The 24,430-nt window shown below is 37.9% G+C and overlaps 1 protein-coding gene across 2 annotated transcripts; it reads right to left on the reverse strand.

The window, feature by feature from the left end:
- Positions 1–2,789: 2,789 nt before the first annotated feature.
- On the reverse strand, positions 2,790–24,306 carry LOC107851007 (proline-, glutamic acid- and leucine-rich protein 1). Of its 2 annotated transcripts, none has more exons than XM_016695886.2 (13): positions 23,925–24,306; positions 11,715–11,831; positions 11,126–11,190; positions 10,073–10,178; positions 9,887–9,958; positions 9,357–9,416; positions 9,140–9,269; positions 8,870–9,060; positions 8,591–8,772; positions 7,173–7,300; positions 6,225–6,490; positions 4,634–4,874; positions 2,790–4,028 (listed from the first exon to the last, which is right to left on the reverse strand). In XM_016695886.2, the coding sequence occupies exons 1-13, from the start codon at positions 24,195–24,197 to the stop codon at positions 3,178–3,180; spliced, it is 2,682 nt and encodes an 893-aa protein (XP_016551372.2). In that variant the 5' UTR covers positions 24,198–24,306; the 3' UTR covers positions 2,790–3,177. The 2 variants fall into 2 exon arrangements, with proteins under 2 accessions (XP_016551372.2, XP_016551374.2); XM_016695888.2 differs by having other exon boundaries at positions 10,079–10,178; positions 23,925–24,287.
- Between the last annotated feature and the right edge of the window lie 124 nt (positions 24,307–24,430).

The following is a 24,430-nucleotide window of genomic DNA, read 5'->3' on the forward strand; positions in this document are numbered from 1 at the left end:
ATGAACGGTCGCTTTTGACTTCTACCACAACTCCGGCGTTGTATTTGGTGGCGAAGCTATTGCCGGAAGGTTAGCCGAAGACGGTGGCAGGGATGTCGGAGTTCAAATTTGAATTATCACCAGCATCAAAGAAAAATTCGAACCTAAATTTGATTTGGTAAAGTTGAAAAAAAAAACTTAAAATTTAATGAAGAAGGTAAACTTTATTTAGTTAGTGGTTGATAACTGAAAATTTTGAAATTCCTCAGATCATGTTAGCTTGATTGTAGGCGTAAATAAAGGAGCAGAGATATGGAGTAAAAATCGGTGCACAAAAAAAGGAGCAAATAATGGCATTTTGATATGTATGAGGGAGATGAGAGAGAAAGAGTAAATTTAAGGAATTTAACTTATTATTTTGGGATTTTTATAATTACTTTTCAAATGTGGAATTTGTGTATATATATAAATTTTAGAATGGTCATAAGCAAGGAGTTTCAAACTTGGGTATAGCATGTGAGACATTTCTTCAAGCCCATTTTGAACCATTAAGCCAACTAACAACTTTGTTAATGGGCTCCTCACCTATCATTTTTATATATTTAATAGATTTTTAATATAATTACAACATATACGAAAATGCTTGGGGATTCCTGGGAATCCGCACCCGCAATGCGAGATCTGCCCCTAGGTGTCCGGAAAGAGAGTCTTCAGTAACTGATAAAACTGATGTCATATGATCAGGGAGTTGCGTATTCAAGTTGTAAAAAGAATCTCTTACAGAAATGCAAGGTAAGGCTACTTATAATAGACGGTTTAGTCCTTCTCTGAAACTCATGCGTAGCGAGAACTTTAGTGCACCAAATTAATCTTTTTAACCCAGCATCAGATATTTACTTATAATCTGATTAATTCAGGTTTACGTTGTGTAAGAGAATTCTTAAAAGGAGGAACATTCATGTTCAATTTTACCTAAAAAGACATCTCATCTTAATTCAAGCTAAGCATGCAATTATTGATCTAGTTAGAATACTGAAAATATCAGCCAAAACTAAAATGATATCTGGATTGTTAAATGTTATTATTATTATTTACTTTTTTGGGAGAAAGGACAAAAATAACATCTAAAACTAAAATAATTTCACAAAACTAGCACCTAAATTTAAAAATTTAGTAAATAGCCATTAAGCATCACAATTTGGCCCTTTCCGTTTTGTGTACTGAGCCGCCAACTTTTCTTCTTTAATGTGCCCATGTTTTTTGGCTCCTTATTCTTTTTTAGCATCTCATAATAACGTATTATTATAATGTCCTACTGTACTTAATCCGCATTTGAATTATTTTTTTTTTGGATTATCACTGTTGGAACTTGAACGTTTTGTTTTGTCAATTCTTGTGCCATTGTGTGAAATATTATAGTAATTTTTAGTAAAGATTTGTGTGGAAGCAATTTAACTTAAGATAACACAGATGCAAACAAATAAACAAATTATTTGGCCAACTTTAGTCCTGTTCAGATTGATTGAGATATAATGCAAAGTTTAGTCCAATTCACTTTCAAAAGTCAAAGTAGACGTTGGACAATTCAACTGAACTTTTAGATAGATTTATAATTTTATTCTAAATCATTTATATGACAATCTTTTTTAAGTGATATAACATTATTAAAATAACGTATTATTTGTTTAGTTCAATTTTACTTATTTATACAATAAAATATAATATCATATACTTTTAATATAATACAATTGTTAAAGATATATATTTATATATAATAACAATATGGTTTCTATACATATACATATTCTATATAATAATTATGCATTTTTATACATATTCTATACAATTTTTAACTACAATTATTATTTAGCTACATATTTTATACGACTCTATATAATTTTTACATGCATTCTAAATATGTATCAATCTAGTATAAGAGAGTATTAATTGAGTATATGGACACTGTAAGTGTATCAATGCAGTATAAAAGTGTATCAATGTGGTATAAAAGAGTATCAATTGGGTATAGGGATTGCATGTGTTTGCATAAAATTTCTTTTTTAAAAAAAAAAAAGTGTATCAATATAATATAAAAGTGTATCATTGAGGTATAAAAGTGTATCAATTGAGTATAAAGACTGCATGTACCCAATTGGACTAAAATGGCTAAAAGGGGGGAATTACTTTAGCTGATTGGCTACAGCATGTCCACCTTTTCAAATGTGAGCCATTTTTTTTTTAAATGGTCATATCATATCCTTTCCTTTTTTTTTTCTGGGGGGGGGGGTGTCAATTTGATGGGACTCTACAACATTAAATCCAATATTATTAAAGAATCAATTGAGCCGTCGAAGGCAGTTCAGTAGCACTTCGTTGAAATGATACACACTTCTTAACTGACTTTATTAGAAGGCCAGAGTTGACTGCTTTACAGTTTTTATTGAGTTTGAACTCTAGACCTCTAGTTAAGGATCGAGATTCGACTAATTCAGTTTTACCTTAAAAAGTCCTGTGCTCCCCACCAAAGGCAACCTATATCAAAATTCAAATCCGAGACACTAACAGGAATGATTACAACTCCATCACAATCTTTGTCAGTGCTTCACATAGTACTTTGCCTGACCACAGCCGCAATTAGTAAAACTAACTTTACCTAACATCAGATAAAAACAATACCTCACTATATTAATGTATCATTTTGTTACCAAACTTTTAACACCACATTCTTGGCAGCTCAAAACAAACAAAATATGGGCAAGGCATATTAATAGCAAAGAAATTAAGCTAAACCGCACACAGAAAACACAATCTACTCAAAATTGGCATCCTTTGTCAAGGATTGTATTGTAATTCATCTGGATTTTCAATAGTAGGATAGTACAACTTACAGACTCAAGAACTTCGAAACTTTAGTGAAAAAAATCCTCTAATGAATTTTGAAATCTAAAACCTAGCGACTTAGTCATAAATTTAACATTCAACCACTAGCAAGCAAAACCCGACAGAGAAATTAGCATGGCCCCGTGTGCAAGGATAGATTGAAAAACTCATCTTAACTATCAATGCATCAACTCCTCCAAAATTTCCTCTTAGAGAAACAGCCAGGGGACTGATGATTTTCTTAAGCAATACAACATCATACCCACCATACGAGACACAATAAATATAATGTGCGGCGCTATATAGGTTGTTCTCTATTTAATCAGAATCGGGCTCAACGTCAACTATATCAGGAATTGACTCCATGGACTCGTTATCTGATTCATGCATCAACTCTTTACCTCTGTCTACATTCATCATCAGCGACGAAGCAAATCCAGCATCGCTAGCTTCTGCCACCTCCTTTCTTGATGCACTGTCCACGAACTTTTCTGATCCTAGAGATACCACATTGTTCTTAGCACCCAAGACTAGTTTCTCTGCTTGAACTTCACTACCCGTGGGATTTAAAGCATTGCCATCAGAAACAAGGGAACTGGATTGAAAGCTGCTTTTCCCACTACTAATTGAAGCAAGAGTTTCAGACTTGGAGGGTAGGATCTCTTCAGAATGCTTACTTGTTTCTTCAGATAGTTGCGATTCAGCCATGACCTCATCCCTGTCCATGGGGATTTTCGTAGCAACAGTATTAGGCGCTACTTCCTTCAATTTACTACTTTTAGAATCTTTTACGGCAGTGGTGTCAAGAGATGGAAGCTTTTCTGATGAAGGATCTCCCAATGTTGCTTGGGGTTGATTACTTTTATCTGTATCGTTTCCATGATCAGCTGCCACGGTATCCGAATCTTCACTATTTCGCATCCAATCTGCGTAAAGGTCATCATTATAAGAGTCTGATTCATCAGGGGCCTTTTTGGACGTGCCAATGTGGAATGTGATATTTGCTGCGCGGTCACTGATCCCTGAAAACCACTTATTTCCAACTTCATACTTGTTGTCAGTGGACTGGACATCTAAAAATGGAAGAGCCCGGGGATGTATAAGCACTTCCAATGCCAAAAGAGCATATGCACAACATTCAGCAACTTTAGTTCCTATTTCTCGACTCCCTGCCAACACCAAATTAGCAACAGGTTAATCATTTAAGAAGATTGCAAAAAAAAATGAAGGATACTAAACTAAGGGCAAGGGAACTACAAGGTGAGAACAGCAACATCACCCTTCGATATAAATGTTCTTCCAATGCGTTGGTAGCATAATGGCATTTAAAATAAAATCATCCCTCATTCTCTAGCCACTACGTCAATCATTTGAGAGCAACTGCTAGGCCAAACATTTGTTAGTTAAAAGTTGCATTTCCCACAGCATGCAGCTGACAGATCGACTAATCGTTATAAGATCAAATTTTCAACATATCTTCTTCCGCACTTACCATGTCTATATATCTACTAGTTTAACATTCAATCTCTAAATATTCACTTCTTTATCAGTGTATGTTTTTAATACATTAAGCATATGACACAGAAGAAGACTGACAAGAAATGGGTCAGGCACTCTGCAGCTTAATTAATAGAATAATTTCATGTGCACAACTCTTGCTTGCTATTGTCTAAGGGCTTTCTTTTACCTAGCTGTGCCTGGAGTGGCATAGAAGACTTCTAGCTGTTCCTAAGAAAATATCTGTACAAGCACCTCAACAAAATTGCATTCTTACCTCTGCGAAAAACTTCAAGCCCCTGAGATAGGTGTGGTGGGCGAGTGCGGCCAGGAGAGAGGAGAGAAGCCAGAAGTGCTCGTAAAGCTGCAATTTGATAGTTACCCCACATAGTGGTTGGTTCAGAAACCAATTTGCTTCTGCCATCCTTGGCCCACCCTCCTTTAGAAGCATTTCTGGTAACAACCAAAAGAAGGTGATCAACATTTACTCGCCAACTCTCAGATCTCCAAGAACCACCCTTAAAATGACAGAGATAAGATACTTGCCATCAGAACAATTTCTGGAGATGCGTACAAAGGAGAACAAATGGATAATATAGAATAGATAGGGAGAGACAGCAAGAGAGGCAGGGATTATTACATGGTCAGAAAATGTTCCAAATTTTTTACATATTAAACTGTGGACGGCCTAAACTCATAAATACGCATCATAGCATCATATAACGAGTAAGCAATCTTCATGTACTCACTATATTCTAGACTAAGTTGTGCGGACTCTTCACTTTACATGCCGCACCCGTGTCGGATTCTCCAAAAACACACTAGTTTTGGCGAATCCAACACGCACCCATTGAAAATTTTGAACAGTTCAAGCAACATAGACTCTAGAATATGATTTTAATTAAATGGAATTACAATTAGTAAATGGAGTAAGGACAAGGCCAAGAAGCTGAGGTAAAAGAAAAACAATCCATAGGCTATGAGAAATATAATGGCAAAGAATGGACCTTACTCAAGCAGTTGTAAAACAAAGTTGCAGACTACTTCGGATATCAGATGAATATCAATAGAGATTAAAACTATGAAACAAATAAGCCTTGTTACAGAGGTGAATTAATAAAGATGATGATCTTAAATAAAGGATGAATTACATAGAGGTATACAGTAATAAAAAATGGATGCTTTCAACTGCAAATTAAAGGATTGAGGCTCTCCTGTACCATCTCCTAATTCTACAGATACTTAAGAGAGTGCATGAATGATTTCTGCTACAATGAACAGTGGGTTGCTTGCCAAGATGCATCTCTCTCTAGGAAAAAGATGAACTCATTCACCAATAAACATAAAACTGTGATCCCAAGAATAAGACGGCCCTAGGTTAAATCTTACCTGAGAGCAAGGAAGAGGCACTTTCACAACATAATGGCTAGAAAATATCTTTTTTTGTAACCACAAACCTGATTCACATTATTTTTTCAGCATCTAAAGCATCCAGGCAAGAATGCAGGTGGAGAGCCAAGCTTTAACAAGTACATTTAACGTCAATCCCTTCTTTGACTGCCCTACTTTCTATTTAGATGTGTCCGAAAATGGTGTCAGCTTTCTCTAACATGAAACTTCTTTTTGATAATTTTCGATACATTTTCTTATATGATATTATACTACGAAATTAAAACCCTGCTTTTATAATTTTAAAAGTACTAATTCATCAAATAGTCATTATTATCTTCTAACTTTGACTCTCATGCTATTACAAAAAATAACTTGCAACTCTTTGAAAAATTACTTTTAATATCAAATTGCAACTCTTCTCTTAAAAAACACATTCCATCAGAAGTAGTCCAAAGCGAGAGCAACATTAAGCATACCACAGCGAGAAGGGCTTCCAATGCCTCTAGTGCAGCTATCTTAACAGATAATGAACCCACAGTTGGGCACATTTCAACTTCAAAAACATCGCTATCAGGCTGCTCCTCAAGTGAACTACTTGTACTTGCATGCTTCCTTTTTTTGTGGGAAGTCTTTGCTGTAGTCTCTGGATATATCTTCTGTTGTGCAACAGAAGATGTGCCTCTCTCATCCAAATCAATCAATGAATTATTAACAATCACATCAGTGAGGTGTGCGGATATCCCTGCCAAATTAAAATTGCTGCAATCAGTGACAAGACTTATAATCAATCATAAACACTATCAAAATCACCACTCCACTATATGCACAGCAGTTCGGAAATACGATAAAGAAATGGAGATTGGGCTTAACTCAACCCTAAAAGCTAAAGCGCAAGAGGTGAGGATAATCCAAGTCCATATAAGGAGCCCAAGTGCCTATCCATGGGACTCTACCACCCATTGCAGGACTGGGACTGGATATCTGGGCCACCAACATCGAATCAAACAAGAATTGGGATAGGCATGGCTCTAGTACCATGATAACGAAATAGAGATTGGGCCTATGTGATATTTTAGTGATAGAAAACATATGGAATATTTACCATCCAATAATTATAGCTACAAGAGGCATCCAACAGAACTAAAAAAACTCTGCATTTAGAGCATGGAACATAGTCTGATTCCATGAAATAGGGAGATACCAGTACCTAACGATGAATAACTATTTCAGGACTGATACAAGTAGTGTTCCGAAGAAAATTATCTTATGGTTCCCAAAAAATTTACTTACTATCTCAGCTAAATATGGAGAGATTGTGAGCATTTACTGACATGCAGACAGACTTGTTATCTCTTAGGCAAGTGGTTGTTAGCATAACAAAGGCCAAACGAAGTACAAACTTGTTGAAAATTTAAAATGCCTACCGACTCCCAGTGACATCAGCAGAACGTTCATAATCGTGTACACCTTTATCCTTAGCTCTGGCAAAGTAGACGTCTCAAAGTAGTTGGTTAGGAGTCTTATTATAGAGCCAACATGAGGGAGCAACTGGCTGCAAAAGAGAGAAAGAAGCAGTCAATCTTAGCATTAGTATCCTCTAAATAGATTACCCAGTATGGAAAGGGGGACTATAATTAAATAAATCAACTGAACATTGAAAAATACATGTAATGGACTTTGCTTTTGAACAGGTTTTATGAATCCATGCATGGGGTAAATGGCCAACAAGTGTTATAAAGTTTGTGAGCACTTTATTCAAGAACGTACTTGTTCTCTACCATAATTTTAACCACCACCTTAATCATTATACAAAGTAATATCCTCATTCTCTACCTCAAAGTTTTTTTTCTTTGCAGCTTTAGTTCATTATCTCTTGCTAAAAGAGCAAGATACCCTGAAATTCTAACAGGACAGTCCATTTACCGACTGATATCAAGGGAAAACATAGACAATTTAAATGCCTAAATAGAGATAGAACAGACTGAACTTATCAAAACAATAAAACAGTTCAAAACCAAAGGTATATTCATAATTAACTGAAGCACGGTTCCAACAAACACCTGCAGCATTTGAACTCTAATATTGCAATGCATCAACATTCTATTTCATAAACCTAACAACAACAACAACAACAACAACATACCCAGTGTATTCCCATCAAGTGGGGTCTGGGGAGGGTAAAGTGTACGCAGTCCATCCCACTACCTCAGATGAAGTAGAGAGGTTGTTTCCGATAGACCCCCGGTTCAGGAAAGATAACAACCAGTGGAAAAGGTTGAAACTTTCCCTAATTTTCCCCAAAAGAGAGAAGGTAATATTTAAGAAAAACAAGAATGACTAATGAAGACATTATCTCCTCTCCTTAGTCCTTCCCAAGATGATCAATGAGTGATTTCAGATAGTCACTGGCGATCAGGCTTGGTATTAACTCCCTTCTACTTTGGGATGACCCAGGGAATATTCTTATTTAAAAAAATTAGCATACACAGGATGAGGGGAAGGGGAATTGGGGATAGGGATTACAAGATGGGGCATCGAAACCCCATCGACAAGGTGAGAGTTCAGGTAGGTAGCCCAACCAACTGGACTACAAAAATTGATTCCCCAAACCAGGGAATATTGATCTTTCTGCAAGCCAGATTTGGCAAATTATTTAAAGACACAGAAGTACAAATAAAACATGACACACACGTTAATAATGATCCAATTCGATTTTGCATGTCCGAAATGGCATTTTATTCTACGCAGAACATGAGTCTTTGGGACAAAGATAGTCAAAACTGAAACAATAAATGTTATCAACTGAAACAAGACAGAGAAAAACAAATATTGAAAAGCTCACCTGCCCAGTCCCTTGACAATTGATGAAAGAAGATCCAATGTGTGTGAATGCAAGACTGGGAGTTCTGAACACAAAAACTCTTGTTTCATTGTAGTCATGTATGCAATGCCTGGTGATGAGGAACCATCAACCATCAGCACTCTTTTAGTAAGAGCTATTAATGGAAGTACATGTATAGCAACCTAGTTAAGAAAATAAAATTATTGATCATGAACTCACACCACACATTCGGAAATCAATTAATCATGAACTACCATTTGTATGTGCACAGATTCTGACCTGAAATGGGTATGAGCTTGTAAGCAATTTACAACAACAAAATATCAGGGTAGAGATTCTGGAGATCTGCAAGTGCTCAGGCCTCATTTTGTTGTCTGCAGTTTCTCTAGACAAAGATTGCCCCCCTAATGGAGGCGGTGGGTCTTTCCCGGGGGGCAGCAACAATCGCATGGCCTCAGTTCTTATAGTTTCTACATATATTGATAATGATGAATTTCAGTTCGAGCTGCCATGATTAGTAAGGGTAGTCGATCAATATCAGATAATCACCTTTCTCTAGACCCTGGAAGGAATCGTTCAGCAGATTATTGATTGACAGCATGATCTTCTGCATCATCAATAACCAGCTATCCTCGTCCCCTCTTGATTTTGGTAGCAAAGCCAAGCAATAACCAAGTTTCTGAAAATAAAAACGACAAGAGTTACTCTGATTTTGCCTATCATATAATAGCTAGAATACAAATAAACCTTCTGGTTTTTGTCTCACCTCCAACATACTAGGACTGCACTTGCCTGATATGAGCCTCAAGACAATAGCATCCTCAACCTGCCAAAATTAACAGTTCAGCTAATCAATCTATACTGAAATAGACATGATATCATGATTAGGACTCTCCAAAGAACACGAGTAAGAAATAGAAACAACAATTAAAACCTTGGAATAATGGCAAATAAGTGTGAGCCAAGAACCAATTTCATACATGGGATTAAAAGAACAGAAACCAATGTCACAAGAAAATGTTTCATTATAGCATTACTTAAATCCTTCAATATGCTTCCATCAGCGTAAATCCAATTTCTTAGGTTCAGCAAAATGATTTCCTAAGCAGAGTGCCTTAAGAAGCTAATCCTAATCTGTGTATCTCATGCTTCCTTTCAATCTTGTTCTTGATGAACAAACTAGACATTGATGCATTATGAACTTGGATCATAATGAGCAAGCCTTAGAGCAGTATCAATGTAATGCAAAGTTTTTAAAAAGAAAAAAAAAAATTGTGACACCAACAAAGAACTTACACCATCATAATGCCGTTGAATGGAAGATGGGAAGATATCTAAAATGGTGCACAACAGAAAAACAGCTTCTTCCTGCACAGGTTGCAAGAGATGTCAAAACCCTAAAACAAAGACACCATTTCACATACAGTAAGCAAAATTAACTAAATACTTTCAAAAAAGAACAGGTCAGCTAGTTTTACTAACCCATACAGCATCAAATTTATCCTCGTTTAGCTGCTTCAATAATGGTTGAATTAGTTTTGAACTGAATGATATACCATCTTTCTTTGCATTTGGCAATCCATTCAACCTGATATCAAGGAAGGAAAAGGCATATATCCTTTTGATCAGACAAATCTTTAAAAGTGAAAAGGTCAAGCCTTCTTACAGGCCTCTGCATAGATGTCCCCAGACTAATATGATCCAGAAGAATTTACATTAAAGAGAAAAATGACCCAAGAGAGAAACATTGATCTTACTATAAATTTAAAATTATTAAAAATCCTATCAAAGCAAGTTGCAAAACATTGACCAGTCTGTGTTAGTTCTGTTCCTTAGAGCGCACAAGCGGAAGTAAACACTTTCTGCTTACCCAGCCTGAACATTTACAAAATAAGCCAATACTGAGGTAGGAACATCTAAAAGACCGGAAATATCTGTCTGCTCAGTCTTGCAGCAATCTTTACTTAGTTACACTAGCTTTCACTTTATTCGTTAAGATTACACTGCAGCAATCTTTTACCTTTCTAAATAGGGTCAATTGACTGGTGCTCCTTCAATATATAATATGCACCGAATCTTAATATTTCACTCGCTTCAGCAGCTAAATTCAGGGTTTAAACCCCATAGCCAAATCATAGGGAAGGTGCATAAGCTACTAATTCCAATAAATGCCATATCATACAGGAGAAAGTCCATATGATGAGTATTTTACTTTCGGACACCATTAGGACCAGAAAGGAAATTAATGAGCAAACTAAATTAACAAAACCAACTTAAGCCTAACCAAGAAGTTCCCTTTAACAACATTTTTTTCATAAGAATGGGTTCCGCTTTAATACACCTTTGTGGTGGGGCCCTTCCCTGGACCCTGCACATAATGGGAGCTTTAGTGCACCGGGCTGCCCTTTAATGGGTTCCGCTTTAGCATAACACCAAAACAGTTTTTCCAAGTAATGAGCAAGCAATAGCCCTTTCCGTCAACCCTGGACTCATTGAATAAAAATAACAATCGAAATCAAAAGTAACCAAACAAACCTTGTGAACAAATCTGACAGGGAGGCACAAGTAGCTACCTTCACAAAGTGAGAATCTTCAGGGGACTAGTCCAAGCACCCACAAAAAACAAAAAAGAAACAAATGTTCATTAACTTTTCACATTGGTCAAAGCAAAACTTCCACAAAGATATGGAGGTTAGCTTTAGTCAATCTAATGTTTGTTACTCTTCACTGATTAATTAAGAGAACATATAGGAGTGATCAAGGCACCAATTAATAAGACACTTGTCAGGTTGAGTAGAACAAATGATTTCTATTTTAGTCCAATGATATCTACATGGATCAGTCATCTTGATGTATAGTTGATACTTGACAATGATAACAACACAACTCACAACATTCCTTCTTTCCAGATCATAGTTCTACTTCTAGCAAATACAATAACATCCAAATGTGCTTTTTCCATGACCAAATGAACAGAAGGAATATAAAATATTCTGTACAGTAGCAACAGTGGCAAATATTTGCGTTTTTACTCAGACAGGAATCTGAATTCATTTTATATATGTCATTAACAAAAAGAAGATTAGGCAAAGAACTCTTATCAATGTAGGATCAACTTGATTACCTGAAGGTGGAGTAAGAGTTTGTTAAACCATGCAGAGTAAGAAGCTAAGAAACGTTCCCTACTGCATTCTTGACATGTCACCCCGAGCAAAGATATACCAGCCCAGCATTTATCTGGCTGTACACAAACAATCACAAAAAAACTAGCTCCTTAATCATACATAAAAAACATTTTGGCTATCATATGTCACGAAGCTCATAAAAAGCAACATGCTTCAGGAACCATGTAAAACCCATAAGATTTCATCAAGGGAAACTGTTAGAATATGAGTAGGAATAGTATATAGGATCCTACTTAGAAAAGGAGTATAATGTCAGTGTCCTAGTTGGAACAACCACAACAACAACATACCCAATGTATTCCCACATAAAGGGGTCTGGGGAGTGTAGAGTGCACGCAGACCATACCACTACCTCAGGTGAAGTAGAGAGGCTGTTTCCGATAAACCCCCGACTTAGAACCGATAACAGTATAACAAATACAAAAGATAAGTACAAAATAAACTAACACCGCTAGCAACAAGATAATACTACAACCACAAGATAAAAATAAGAACTATCGAACCGAAATCATAGACATCACACAGCACCACGAATAAAAAACTACAGACACACAAGAACGCTCCCTTACTATTACCGACGCACTCCCACCCCCTAACTCTCCACCCTAATCCGCGTCCTCTACACCTTCCTATCAAGGGTCATGTCCTCCGTAAGTTGTAATTGCTCCATATCATGCCTAATCACCTCCCATCAATATTTCTTCGGTCTACCTCTACCCCGCCTAAAACCATCCATAAATAGTGTCTCACACCTCCACACTGGAGCATCCGAGCCCCTCCTCATCACATGTCCGAACCAACGTAACCTCACTTCTCGCATCCTATCCTCCACCAAAGCAACTCCCACCTTCTCTCGAATAATCTCATTCCTCACCCTATCATTCTTGGTATGTCCACACATCCATCGCAACATTCGCATCTCCGCCACCTTCAACTTTTAGATATGGGAGTTCTTAACTAGCCAATATTCCGCTCCATACAACATAGTCGGCCGGACTACCACTCTGTAGAACTTACCTTTAAGCTTTGAAGGCACTTTCTTATCACATAAGACTCCTGAAACCAGCCTTCATTTCAATCACCCTGCCCCAATTCGATGTGTGACATCCTCGTCAATCTCGCCATTGCCCTGAATCATAAACCCCAGATACTTGAAACTCTCCCTCTTCTGAATGACCTGCGAGTTCAGCTTCACCACCACTCCATCCTCCTGCGACACCTCACTAAACTTACACTCCAAGTACTCCGTCTTGGTTCTGCTTAATCAAAACCCTTTAGACTCGAGCGTCTGTCTCCAAATCTTCAACTTATCATTAACCCCTCCCCGAGTCTCGTCAATCAGTACCACATCATCCACAAATAGCATACACCAAGGCACCTGCCCTTAAAGATGCCGCGTCAAAACATCCATCACCAAGGCAAATAAAAACGGGCTAAGAGTTGACCCCTAGTGCAACCCTATCAAAACTAGAAAGTGCTCCGAATTCCCACCTACCATCACACAAGTCTTCGCCCCATCATACATGTCCTGGATCGACCTAGTGTACGCCACGGGCACCCCTCTAGCCTCAAAGCACCTCCATAGAATCTCCCTCGGAACTCTATCATATGCCTTCTCTAAATCAATAAACACCATGTGCAAATCCTTCTTCCTCTCTCAAAACTGCTCCACTAATCTCCTCACGAGGTGAATGGCCTCAGTGGTCGAGGGACCTGACATGAAACCGAACTGATTCTCATAGATATTCACGATCCTTCTCAGCCTCAACTCTACCACCCTTTCCCAAACCTTCATAGTATGACTCAACAACTTAATGCCTCTATAGTTGTTGAAACTCTGAATGTCTCCCTTGTTCTTATATAAAGGAACCATAATACTTCACCTCCACGCTTCCGGCATCTTTGCCGTCCAAAAAATGATGTTAAACAACCTTGTTAACCACTCCAAACCTGCCCCACTAGTGCTCTTCCAAAAATACACTGGAATCTCGTCAGGCCCCGTCGCCCTACCCCGCCGCATCCTGTGAATAGCCCTCTTGCCCTCCTCAACCTTGATACGCCTATAATAACTATAATCGCGACACTCCTCAGATTTCTCCAAGTCCCCCAACCTTGATACTCCAAGTCTAATATAGCATTTATAAACAGGGTCTCAATGTAATAATTTAGATACACAACAATTCAATAACATTTTTTCACATGGTATCAGAGCATTAAGAAGAAAAGTATCATTGTGCATCTTCCAGCGAAATCAGTCGTCACTCATCACTGTGCAAATTTTCCAAACCTTATCAGTTCTTTCTTTTCCGAAAACAGGCCCACCATCAGTTTCAAATTTTTCCGACGACAAAACCCCAATCAAGATAACTGAAAATAGGTGCAGCATGCCCCTCATGCGCCACCAAAAGCAGTTCTCCGGCGAGCGCGTCATATCCACGCGCTGGCGCGTGAGGCGATTTCTGCCCACTTTTTCTTGCAAGTTTTCTTTCCAGTAGGGTTGCCTCGTCAATTCGAGGCTGCCCATATAGTTATTTCTCAATTCCAATCAAGTTCTGATTGTCAAATCCAATTTCACGACGATGGGGCACTTTATTTTCAGATTTCGACCGTGAACACTTTTTTCCCCATATTCCGGCAACACATTTCCTAATTATTTGCACGATTTAGTCCTATGATTAAGTCTGAACCCTTAATGAGGAAATCGAAAAATCAAACGTCACAGTCCATGAAGAATTGACGAGGGGGAGGTCGTTTTGAAAGATCTCGACCTAGGTGTAGTTATTGAAAAAAGCTTGGACACACTCGTCACATATGCTACTCTCGACCTAAGTGCATTTATTGTAATAGGCTTGAACATACACGTGAAATATGTTATTCTTTGCATGGTCGATCACCTAAAAATGCTCATGTTGCTTAGCTAACACTACAGATAATCAATGGGTGTATTTATCTCAAAAAGAATATAATGAGGATCTTCAATATCGAGCAAGTAAGCAGATATCTATCAGTAGCATCAACTACACAATCTCCTACCTCTGGATCATGGTTGTGAACTCTGCCGCTTCTGACCATATTTCTATTGATAAATCACATTTATCAAATATTGTTTATTCAGTCTCTTCCAACAACCACTTTAGCCAATGGTAATCAAACCAAAGCAAAAGGAGTTGAACAAGCTAATCCTCTATCCTCTGTCACTTTAAATTATGTTCTTTATGTTCATGATTGTTCTTTTAATCTTGCATCGGTCAGTCATTTAACTCGTGCCATAAATTATGACATACTATTTCTTGAGGGCTCTTTTATCATGCATGACCCATAATAAGAGACAAGCAATTGGTGTAGGATATGAATCACAAGGCCTCTACTACCTTACCTTTCCAAACTCCACCGTAACATGTCCGGCTACACATTCTACGGACGTAATTCACAAACCTTTGGGACATCCTAGTTTGTTCAAGTTACAAAAGATGGTTGTTTGTCGAATCTATCCACATAAGATTGTGAGTCATGCCAACTTGAAAAACACACTAGAACTACCTTTCAACGTAGTACTGAGAATCATGCAGAGTCTATCTTTTTCTTAGTTCACTTTGACATTTAGGGTCCTGGTAGTTGAGTTCAACCTCAGGTTTTCGTTATTTTGTTAGCTTCATTGATGATTATTCAAGATGTATTTGGATTTTCTTAATGAAAGATCGCACTGAATTGTTTCCTATATTTGGGAGTTACTGTGTTGAAATGCATTAGACTCATTTCAATAATTTTTGACTCATTAAGGAATTATTCATTAGACTTCTTGTTTGTATACCCCTCAACAGAATGGAGTAGCAGAGAGGAAGAACAAGCACCTCATCGAGACTGCTCGCACTTTTCTTATTCAATGCCATGTTCCATTGCATTTTTAGGGCGATGCAGTTATCACACTTTGCTATTTAATTAATCGAATGCCTCCATCTACCATTCAAAATTAAATTCCTTATTCAATTTTGTTTCCTCAGTCACCTCTATACGGTGTCTTTGGGAGTACATGTTTTGTTCATAATTCACCCAGGGAATGATAAATTAATCCCACGTGCTCTCAAATGTGTCTTTCTTGGTTATTCTCGAGTACAAAAGGGATATCGTTGATACTTACCTGATCTTCATCAGTACCTTATGTCAGCTGATGTCGGATTCTTTGAGTCTCAACCTTACTTTACATCTTCTGATCTTAATCATCCTAACATGTCTGAGGCATTACCCATATCGACTTTTGAGGATCCTATCATTACTTCTACAATTCTATCTATAGTGCCAACAGTCTTACCTGCACTGACTTTTGAGGAATCTACAATACCTTCAACAACGCTACAGTGCCACCGCTCCTGACTTATCATTGCCATCCATGTACAGCATCAGGCTCAGATGATTCTCGTTCTGCACCTACTATAGACTTGTCTCCTCCGACTGCACTTCAAAAAGGAATACGGTCCACTCGTAATACTAACCCTCATTATACCCTTTTCAGTTATCATCGTTTATCACCACCCCATCATGCCTTTATATCATCCTTTTTTATAACCCTAGTATCCGCGCCAGCTTACGCGCACCTCGACTAAATCCACGAGATACCTGTCACCTCCCACCAACAACAGGTACCAAGTAACTCTGTCCACCAAGGCTATATCAGATGGGAAGAAATCACCTAGTATTTGTCTCTGTTGGGAATTGAACCTGAGACCTCATGACGCTCATCCCACTTCATTGAACCACTAGGCCACACCCTTGGGTACTTATATCATTTTTGTCCTCTGTCTCCATCCCTAAGTCCACAAAAAAAGCACTTACTCATCCAAGATAGAGACAAGCTATGATTGACGAGATGTTTACTTTACATACAAGTGGTACTTGAGAGCTTGTTCATCTCCCTTTAGGAAAATCACATTGGTTGTCATTGAATTTATGCAGTGAAAATTGATCCTGGCGCCCAAATTGATAGACTTAAGGCTTGCCTTATTGCCAATGGGTACACTCAGATATTTGGGCTTAATTATAGTGATATTTTCTCTCCTATGGCTAAAGTAACATTTGTTCGTCTTTTTTTATCCATGGTTGTTGTTCCACTTGATAGAAAAAGCCCCACTTGATGAGAATATACTGGGTATGTTGTTGTTGGTTGATACGATACTAATTTGGTACGTATCAAAAACAAGCCAAAAATAGTCCACAAATAAAGGAAAACCCGAGAGCTCAACAAACACCAAATCTCGGTTCCAACAACATCAAGAAACAAGGTGTAAATGACACCAAAAACACTAACAACAACAAGAGATAAACAACAATAACGAGAGGAACAACACTACAATAACAACAATCCAACTGTTACAAGATTACAAGAACAACAACAACCAAACGGTTCACTAGACTACACAACTAGTACATGATATGTAAAGATAGGAAGTGAGACATACACTATTACAAAGTTAAGAATCCAAAGATGTATTAAATCTAAGGACCCCTAAGACTTACAATAGCAACACCACACTCTTACGTGACACAAGAGAGATTCCACCACTCAAGCACCAACGTTTCCAAGCAATACACAATCACAAGTGAATCCACACTTGTTCATGTCCTAGTTTAGGCCTAGAGACCCTCTCTCTCAAGAGATGTCTTCTTTCAACAATATCCAACAAAAACTAATGAACTAAAACCCTATATTGTTCTATTTATAGTACTTTACAAATAAAAAGATTAAATGACAAAAAGGCCCTTTAATGACCAAGTAGGCAAATAGGCACCCATGGAGTGTTTTTAGGGGCGGTTTGGAGCCCTTTTTAACACTTCAACTCGTACACCTCCAAGGTTACATCCAAAAAACTCAAAAACGTTCATCTTCATGATCGTGCTTGTATCATCTGGTGCCAGAGATACAAGCATGTGGTTTATCTAAGGGTCCAAGATTGTCCATTCTTGGATTCTTAAGATTATACCTTCATGTGGTCTATATATCTATCCTTTTACTTTTCTTGTAATTGTGTTTGGTGTTTGTGATGTAACCTTGTGTTCTTGTTGTTATTGTTAACTCCGAATCTTGTGCCTTTGTGTTCATCTTGTTCTTCACATATTGTTTCTGTTTTGGTGTATAAATACACCATTATATCTTGTATTTTTGTGTTTTTGTTGTTGGCCGAAACTAGTTCCAAAAGGGCTCATGAATTTCTTCTAATTTGTGGACTATTTTTGGACTGATTTTGGTGTTCCGTTGTTTGACTGATATCAACTGATACAAGATCGACAAGGAACACACAAACAACACCAAAATCAGTCCGCAAGTTGAAAGAACCGTGGACCCTTTTGATGACCACTCTCGGATTCAACAAAAACACAATTGTATTGTGGTGTTTAACACCTAAAAACAGCTCACAACAAACTATGTTAACAACATCAATGAAGAACAAGAACAACACGCGGGTCACAAGAGAAACAATACACCACACGCCTACAAGATTACAACAAAGGAAATGATAGAGAGTGTGACATACACTACTACAAAGACCAAGAACCTAAGTGTATTCAAGCACAAAGACCCTTGATAAAGATAGTAGAAACACCTACACTATGCGGCGGACACAAGAGAGGGCCTTAATCCGTCTAGCACCCAACGATCCAAGCAAACAAACAACAAAAGTGATTCCACACCTAAGTTGTTTCCTAGTTTTAGCCAAGTCTCTATGGTAGAGAGAAATTGTGTTTTTCAAGTGTGTTATACAATCTTCAATATCAAAAAAACTATATGCCTTGGAAGTTATAGCCTATATGCTAACCAACTATGGTGTGACAACAGTCCTCCTAAAGATAGAAATCTCTTCTTGGAAGATGAGAGTACTCTTTAGGGTAAGGAATGTGTGGTCTTGGAAATTACTTCTTTTTCTACTTTGTGTGGCGTTTCCGAGGACACCATAGTAGAAGTAGAATTGAATGCCACCTTTCTCTACTCTCTCTTTACTTGTAATGATATGTATGCCAATGTAGAGAGTAGGCCGTGTGGTTGTAGTAAAGACTACGGGAAACGGGTGTGTTGTTTAGACCCGTGTCTATAGCCACTCTTCCCATTTGATCCCGGTGCCATCTTAGGGTGGGGAAGATTTACTCTCGGCTTAGGTGCATTTCTTTTGGGTGCTTATCATAGCCAAGTCCTTGGTGAATTTGTCGATGGCTTCATAATGTTTAACACTAAAGACTTTTGGTTATATGTCAAATATGAACCACCTTGGCATGTCGAGACTTGTTGTTGGCCGAGACTTGAACTCAAAGGGTCCTCGGTTTCTTTTTTTGGGTGTGGGCTGTTTTGAGTGTTTTGAGTGCATACCATTATTGTTTATTTTTGCTAATCCTAACCCTCATGCCATGAGGAAGTGTGCTTGTTTGTCTCTCTTTGATTTTGCAAGGCATGGATTCGAGGTCGAATCCTTTTCAAGGAGGGGAGGATGATATAAGTACGACCACGAAGATGGAAGCATGTGAGAATGTAATGAACCCGGGGCTTGGAAAGTGTGAGTGAAGGACTTAAAACACACCAAACCGACCCTAATCTCACACTTGGAGTGTAAAGAGGAGCCTTGGAACACAACAAGGCAGCCCCTAAATACACTTAAAGGGAGCCTAGCTCTTAAAAGGGCATTTTGGACATTTTGTATTTTATTTGTAACCTAATATAAATAGAACATTGTAGGGCTTTTAGACTTAGATTATTGATGATGTTGTAAGTCTTGAAACACAAAGAAACACAAGTCCCCTCTCCTTGAGGCACCAAAACCGAAATTAGGCATAGTGAGTATGGAATCACTCTTGTTGATCTCATGGCTTGGAAACGTAATGCTTGGGAGGTGGATTCCGACCTTGTGTCTTCATAAGAGATAGGTGAACGTTATGTGTAGTGTTAAGGGTCCAAAAGTGGAATATGCTCTTGGGTTCTTAAGGTTATACCTTCACTAAGTCTATCTAACTATCCCTTTACTTTTATTGTAATCTTGTAGTAGTTTATGTTCTTGTAACCGTTTCTATCTCTTGTTAGCAAAATCGTGTGTTGTTTCTATCTTGTTATTGTTGTCCATCTCTCCATATTGTTGCTGTTTTGGTGTATTTACACCTTCAATATCTTGTTGTTATTGTGTTTTCATTATTGTTGTAGTGAATCCGAGAGTGATCACAAAAGGGGTCCTCGGTTCTTCAAACTTGTGGACTGATTTGATGTTTGTTTCGAGTTTCCCTTGTGCTTCTTGTATCATTTGGTATCAAAGCATTGCTTGATCTTGTTCCTACAAGATCAATCTTGGGCTTGCTTGATAGAAAATTCAAAAAAAAAGTGTTAGAAAACTGAAAAATCAAAAAGAAGCAAATCTGTCCATTTTGTGTTCTTGGCCAAAATTGAGTTATTGTTGTGTGTTGGCCGAGATTTTAACTTGTTTTGTTGTTTCTAGTGTTAGTTTTCTTCATCTCTAGCACTCTTGAGTCTAAATCTAAGTTTGAGCTTACATTGTTGGTGTTGTTTTCGTGAACATAAGGCATGGCCGAATTGTTGTTGAAACATTGTTGTGGTGGACTGTTTTGGCCTTGTGGTCTTCATCTTGTTGTTGTTCTAAGTTTGGCCACGTGATATTGTTGTTCATTGGTGGCCTAAGAACCATTTTGTTGAAATTGTAGTTGTCTTGGCCAAGTGTTGAAGATATTGTATTGTGAAAATTGGAAGTTGGCCGTGTGAAAATTGTGGTATTTTTGGAGATTGTTGTTGGTTGTTCTTGGTGATTGTTGATGTTGTTCTTGAAGTTCTTCACAACCTTCATAGCTTATTAATATAAAGTGAACATTAGATCTATAAAGGTGAAGGAAAAAGGGGTGAAGCTTTGTTAGTCTTGAAAGACTTTCCATCACTCATCAAATAGTCAATCACATATCAACAACTTTCCAACAATTTTCCATAAAACAAGGGTCCATGTTATAAGGAGAAGTACAAGAAAGTCAAAGTCTTGAAAACTTGACTTTGAAAAGGCTTCAAGACTTGTTTGAATTTCCCTCCTTAAAACAAATTCCACCAATTCCTAAATTGTAAATTGACCAAGACTTAAAATTGGACAACAACCAAAAAAAAAAAAATTATTAGAAACCGAAACCAATTACGTGTTGCCACGTCATCATTGTCACAGTTCATGCAACATATTTAAGCTCAAATTTCAGATTTCTTAGTTTCCTTTTGTTGTTCCTTAGTTTCAATTTTGTTGGTTCCAATACTAATTGGCAAACTAGTACCCATCTACTAGATTGTTAGTTAGTCTTTGTGTTCGTTCATTCTTGTTAAACGTTTGTTGTGTGCTTTTCTCTTTTGTGAATTCATTGTATCTTGTTGGCTCAAGTCCGTAAACAAATTTTCTTTGAGTCAATTCAAACGAAAATCCATTCCGGACAAGAGTAGACTCGACCCTCAATCACTCACGAAGTACAAGCCAGCTTTCAACACTTGTGAAACCAAGTGTGAGGTAAAACCAAGAGTGAGAGTGTGGTGAGGCATTTTGAACTAACAAGTTTGTTTTGTTGCTTGTTGTTGTCCTTTGCTTTAGGTACCATGGTTGCCACTAATCTGGATGCCACGTTTGATCGCATCAATAACGATATTGAAGAACTGAAATGGCACGTGGAAAGGCTACGCCAATTGTTACCTAAACTTATCCCACAAAATTCAACTTCCCTTGTCCAAACACTTTGTGCCGAGAGCTTCCCGAAGGAAGAGGTGGGCTACCCCGACCCACACCAAGGTAAAGAGGAGATTGAAACATCTTTGGTACTTGATAGTGAACTTATAGAGAGCGAAGCACTTGCTAGTTCCAAATCTGTCCGTGAGATAGATCATGCTCTCTTTAGGTTTAATGTTTTGTTTGAAGATGATATAAACACTCCTAATGAACCTAGTGGTGAAAATGATGGTATAGCTTGCCTTGAAGGCTATAGCCGATATGCTAACCCACTATGGTGTGACAACATTCCTCCTAAAGATGGAAATCTCTTCTTGGAAGATGAGAGTACTCTTATGGACAAGGAATGTGTAGTCTCGGAAATGAGTACTCTTGGTAGTACTCTAAGTGTGCATGATGATCAATTTACTCTTACATGTAGTTCATTACTTGAACTTATGAATAGTGTGCTTAAAAATTCTCAAGTTAGTGATGATCTTTATAGAATTGATCTTGATAATGCACATGACTCTTTGAACATCTTGTGTGGTAAAAGCATTGCAATTAGTTTTGTTCATAGAGACCATGTGTATGAAAATGTTTTTGTATGTGAGTGTGGGAGTGACATTCTAGGGGAAGGGAGTGCTAGCCTCGGCTTAGATCCTTCGCTAATTTTTCCATTTGATCCTGGCACCCTCTTGGAATGTGGAAATCTCTACACTCCCCACTTAATGCTTGGTCAAGACGACAAGCAATGTTTGGTTGTGGGTGCTAATAAAGTAAGACAAAGTTTTTCCTCATTTCTTTTTGTGGATGATGACCACTTCCTTTGTGTCTTTTGTACTAAGCTTTTTATGTTCAACACAAAGGACCCATGGATATACTCCAAGTTTGTACCCCCCCGGGCATGGAATATGATGTGTGCATTTTGCTAACCCCTAACCCCTCATGTCTTGAGGATGTGTGCTTGTTGTCTTCTCTTGATTTTGCGAGGTACGGATTCGAGGTTGAATCCTTTTTCAAGAAGGGAAGGATGATACGGGTACGACCACGAGGATGCACGTATGTGAGAATGCATTGGACCCGTCCAATAAAGCGTCCAAGTGAAGTGTGGAGAAGACCTTGGATCACACCAAAACCGACCCTAAACTTGCACTCCAAGGGCGCTCTTGGCCACATTTCATTAAAGGGACCTTTTGGTCATTTTACCTATTACTTGTAACACACTATAAAAAGAATGATGTAGGGTTTTAGCAATTAGTTTTGATGAATATTGAAAGTTGTAGACACTTAGACATTTCTCTCTTGTGAGAAAGGCCCCTATGGCCAAACATTGTAACTAGGGATTTCAACTTGAGTGTGAAATCACTCGTGTTGGATTCAAGCTTGGAAACGTTGGATGCTTGGGAGATCAAGGTCCCTCTTATGCCACGTAAGAGATAGGTGATTTGTAGCGTGTAGTGTTAAGGGTCCAAGAGTGAAATATGCTCTTGGGTTCTTAAGATTATGCCTTCATGTAGTCTATCTTTCTATCCCTTTGTTTAGTGTAATCTTTTGTTGTTGTTTCTTGTGTTGTTGAAACCGTTGGTTATTATTATTGTAATCCTCTTGTTCTTCACGTGTTGATGATGTTTTGGGTGTTATATACATCATTGAATCTTGAATTCTTCTTGTTGGTAGCGAATCCGAGAGTGGTCTCCAAAAAGGTCCTTGGATCCTTAAGATTAGTGGACTGATTTGGAGTGTGTATCGTCAAATCCTTACACTTGCAAGCTTATCTCTATGCCATAACAATCACATCAACCTGGGGAAATGCCTCACGCCATATAGATTATCAATTCAAATTTTGGGAATGCCTCAACCCCCTTTGTTCATTATATCAAAACAAAGCCAACAAGTCCTTAAAAATTTAAGTTCATTGTTTAACCATCTATGCAATGCAATAACATAGGTAAGTAAGTCAAACCAAGTTAAAATTAAATGATTCAAAATCATTAACACGAGTGGGTTAATGGAAGACAATTATTCAAAAACCACTTATTTACCTTCGGACCAAACACAACACATCCAAAATGTAGATAATTAGGCATTACCGCGTCATTAGAAGGAAGAGCTACTATCCCACATTCACGGTCAAACTTAAACTGTTTGACACTCGCAAAGCAAAAAATGTCACATAAATTTGAACAAATGGAATAAATAAACAACCACTTATTTACCTTTGTACCAAACAAAACACAACCAAAATATAGATAATTAGGCATTACCGTGTCACAAGAAGGAAGAGCTACTATCCACCTTCACAATCAAACTTAAATGTTCGACTCTCGTGAAGCAAAAAATGCCACATAAGTTTGAACAAATGGAATAAATAAACAACCACTTATTTGCCTTCGGACCGAACACAACACACCCAAAATGTAGATAATTAGGCATTACCGTATCACTAGAAGCAAGAGCAACTACTCGGTTGACCCACGAATCCACAGTCGCTGTCCAGTTTTCAATCAGTTTTTCATCGGATTCAAGTGGAGCTGATTCGGATAATAGCTGATGAGTTTTTATAGCAGAAACCACGTAGGAGAGAACTGGCGGATTCCGAAACTGATGCTTTAAATCAGGAACGTATTCTTTGAGTAGAGAGCGGAGAAGACGAGGCTTCAAAGCGACGTCGTACATGTTCTCTATTGTATAATCAGAAGAAGCCGCCATTGAAGAGAAAGTAGCAAAATGCAGGGGAACTTTAGGGTTTAAGGGACAAATAAACCCTGAAATTTAAACAAAGGGTAGCAAGAAGGAAAGGTTATGAGTTGAGAATGATTTAAAAGGACGAGTGGTCCCACAATATTAGTGGGTCAAAGTTTTTCGAGCTACTAATTGAAACAATAACTATTTTGCTGTAAAACAAGTTCCCGTCGGACAACTTCTATAATTGTTCAAATCAC

The sequence above is a fragment of the Capsicum annuum genome, chromosome 12 (genome assembly GCF_002878395.1).
Source record: "Capsicum annuum cultivar UCD-10X-F1 chromosome 12, UCD10Xv1.1, whole genome shotgun sequence".
Lineage (NCBI taxonomy): Eukaryota > Viridiplantae > Streptophyta > Magnoliopsida > Solanales > Solanaceae > Capsicum > Capsicum annuum.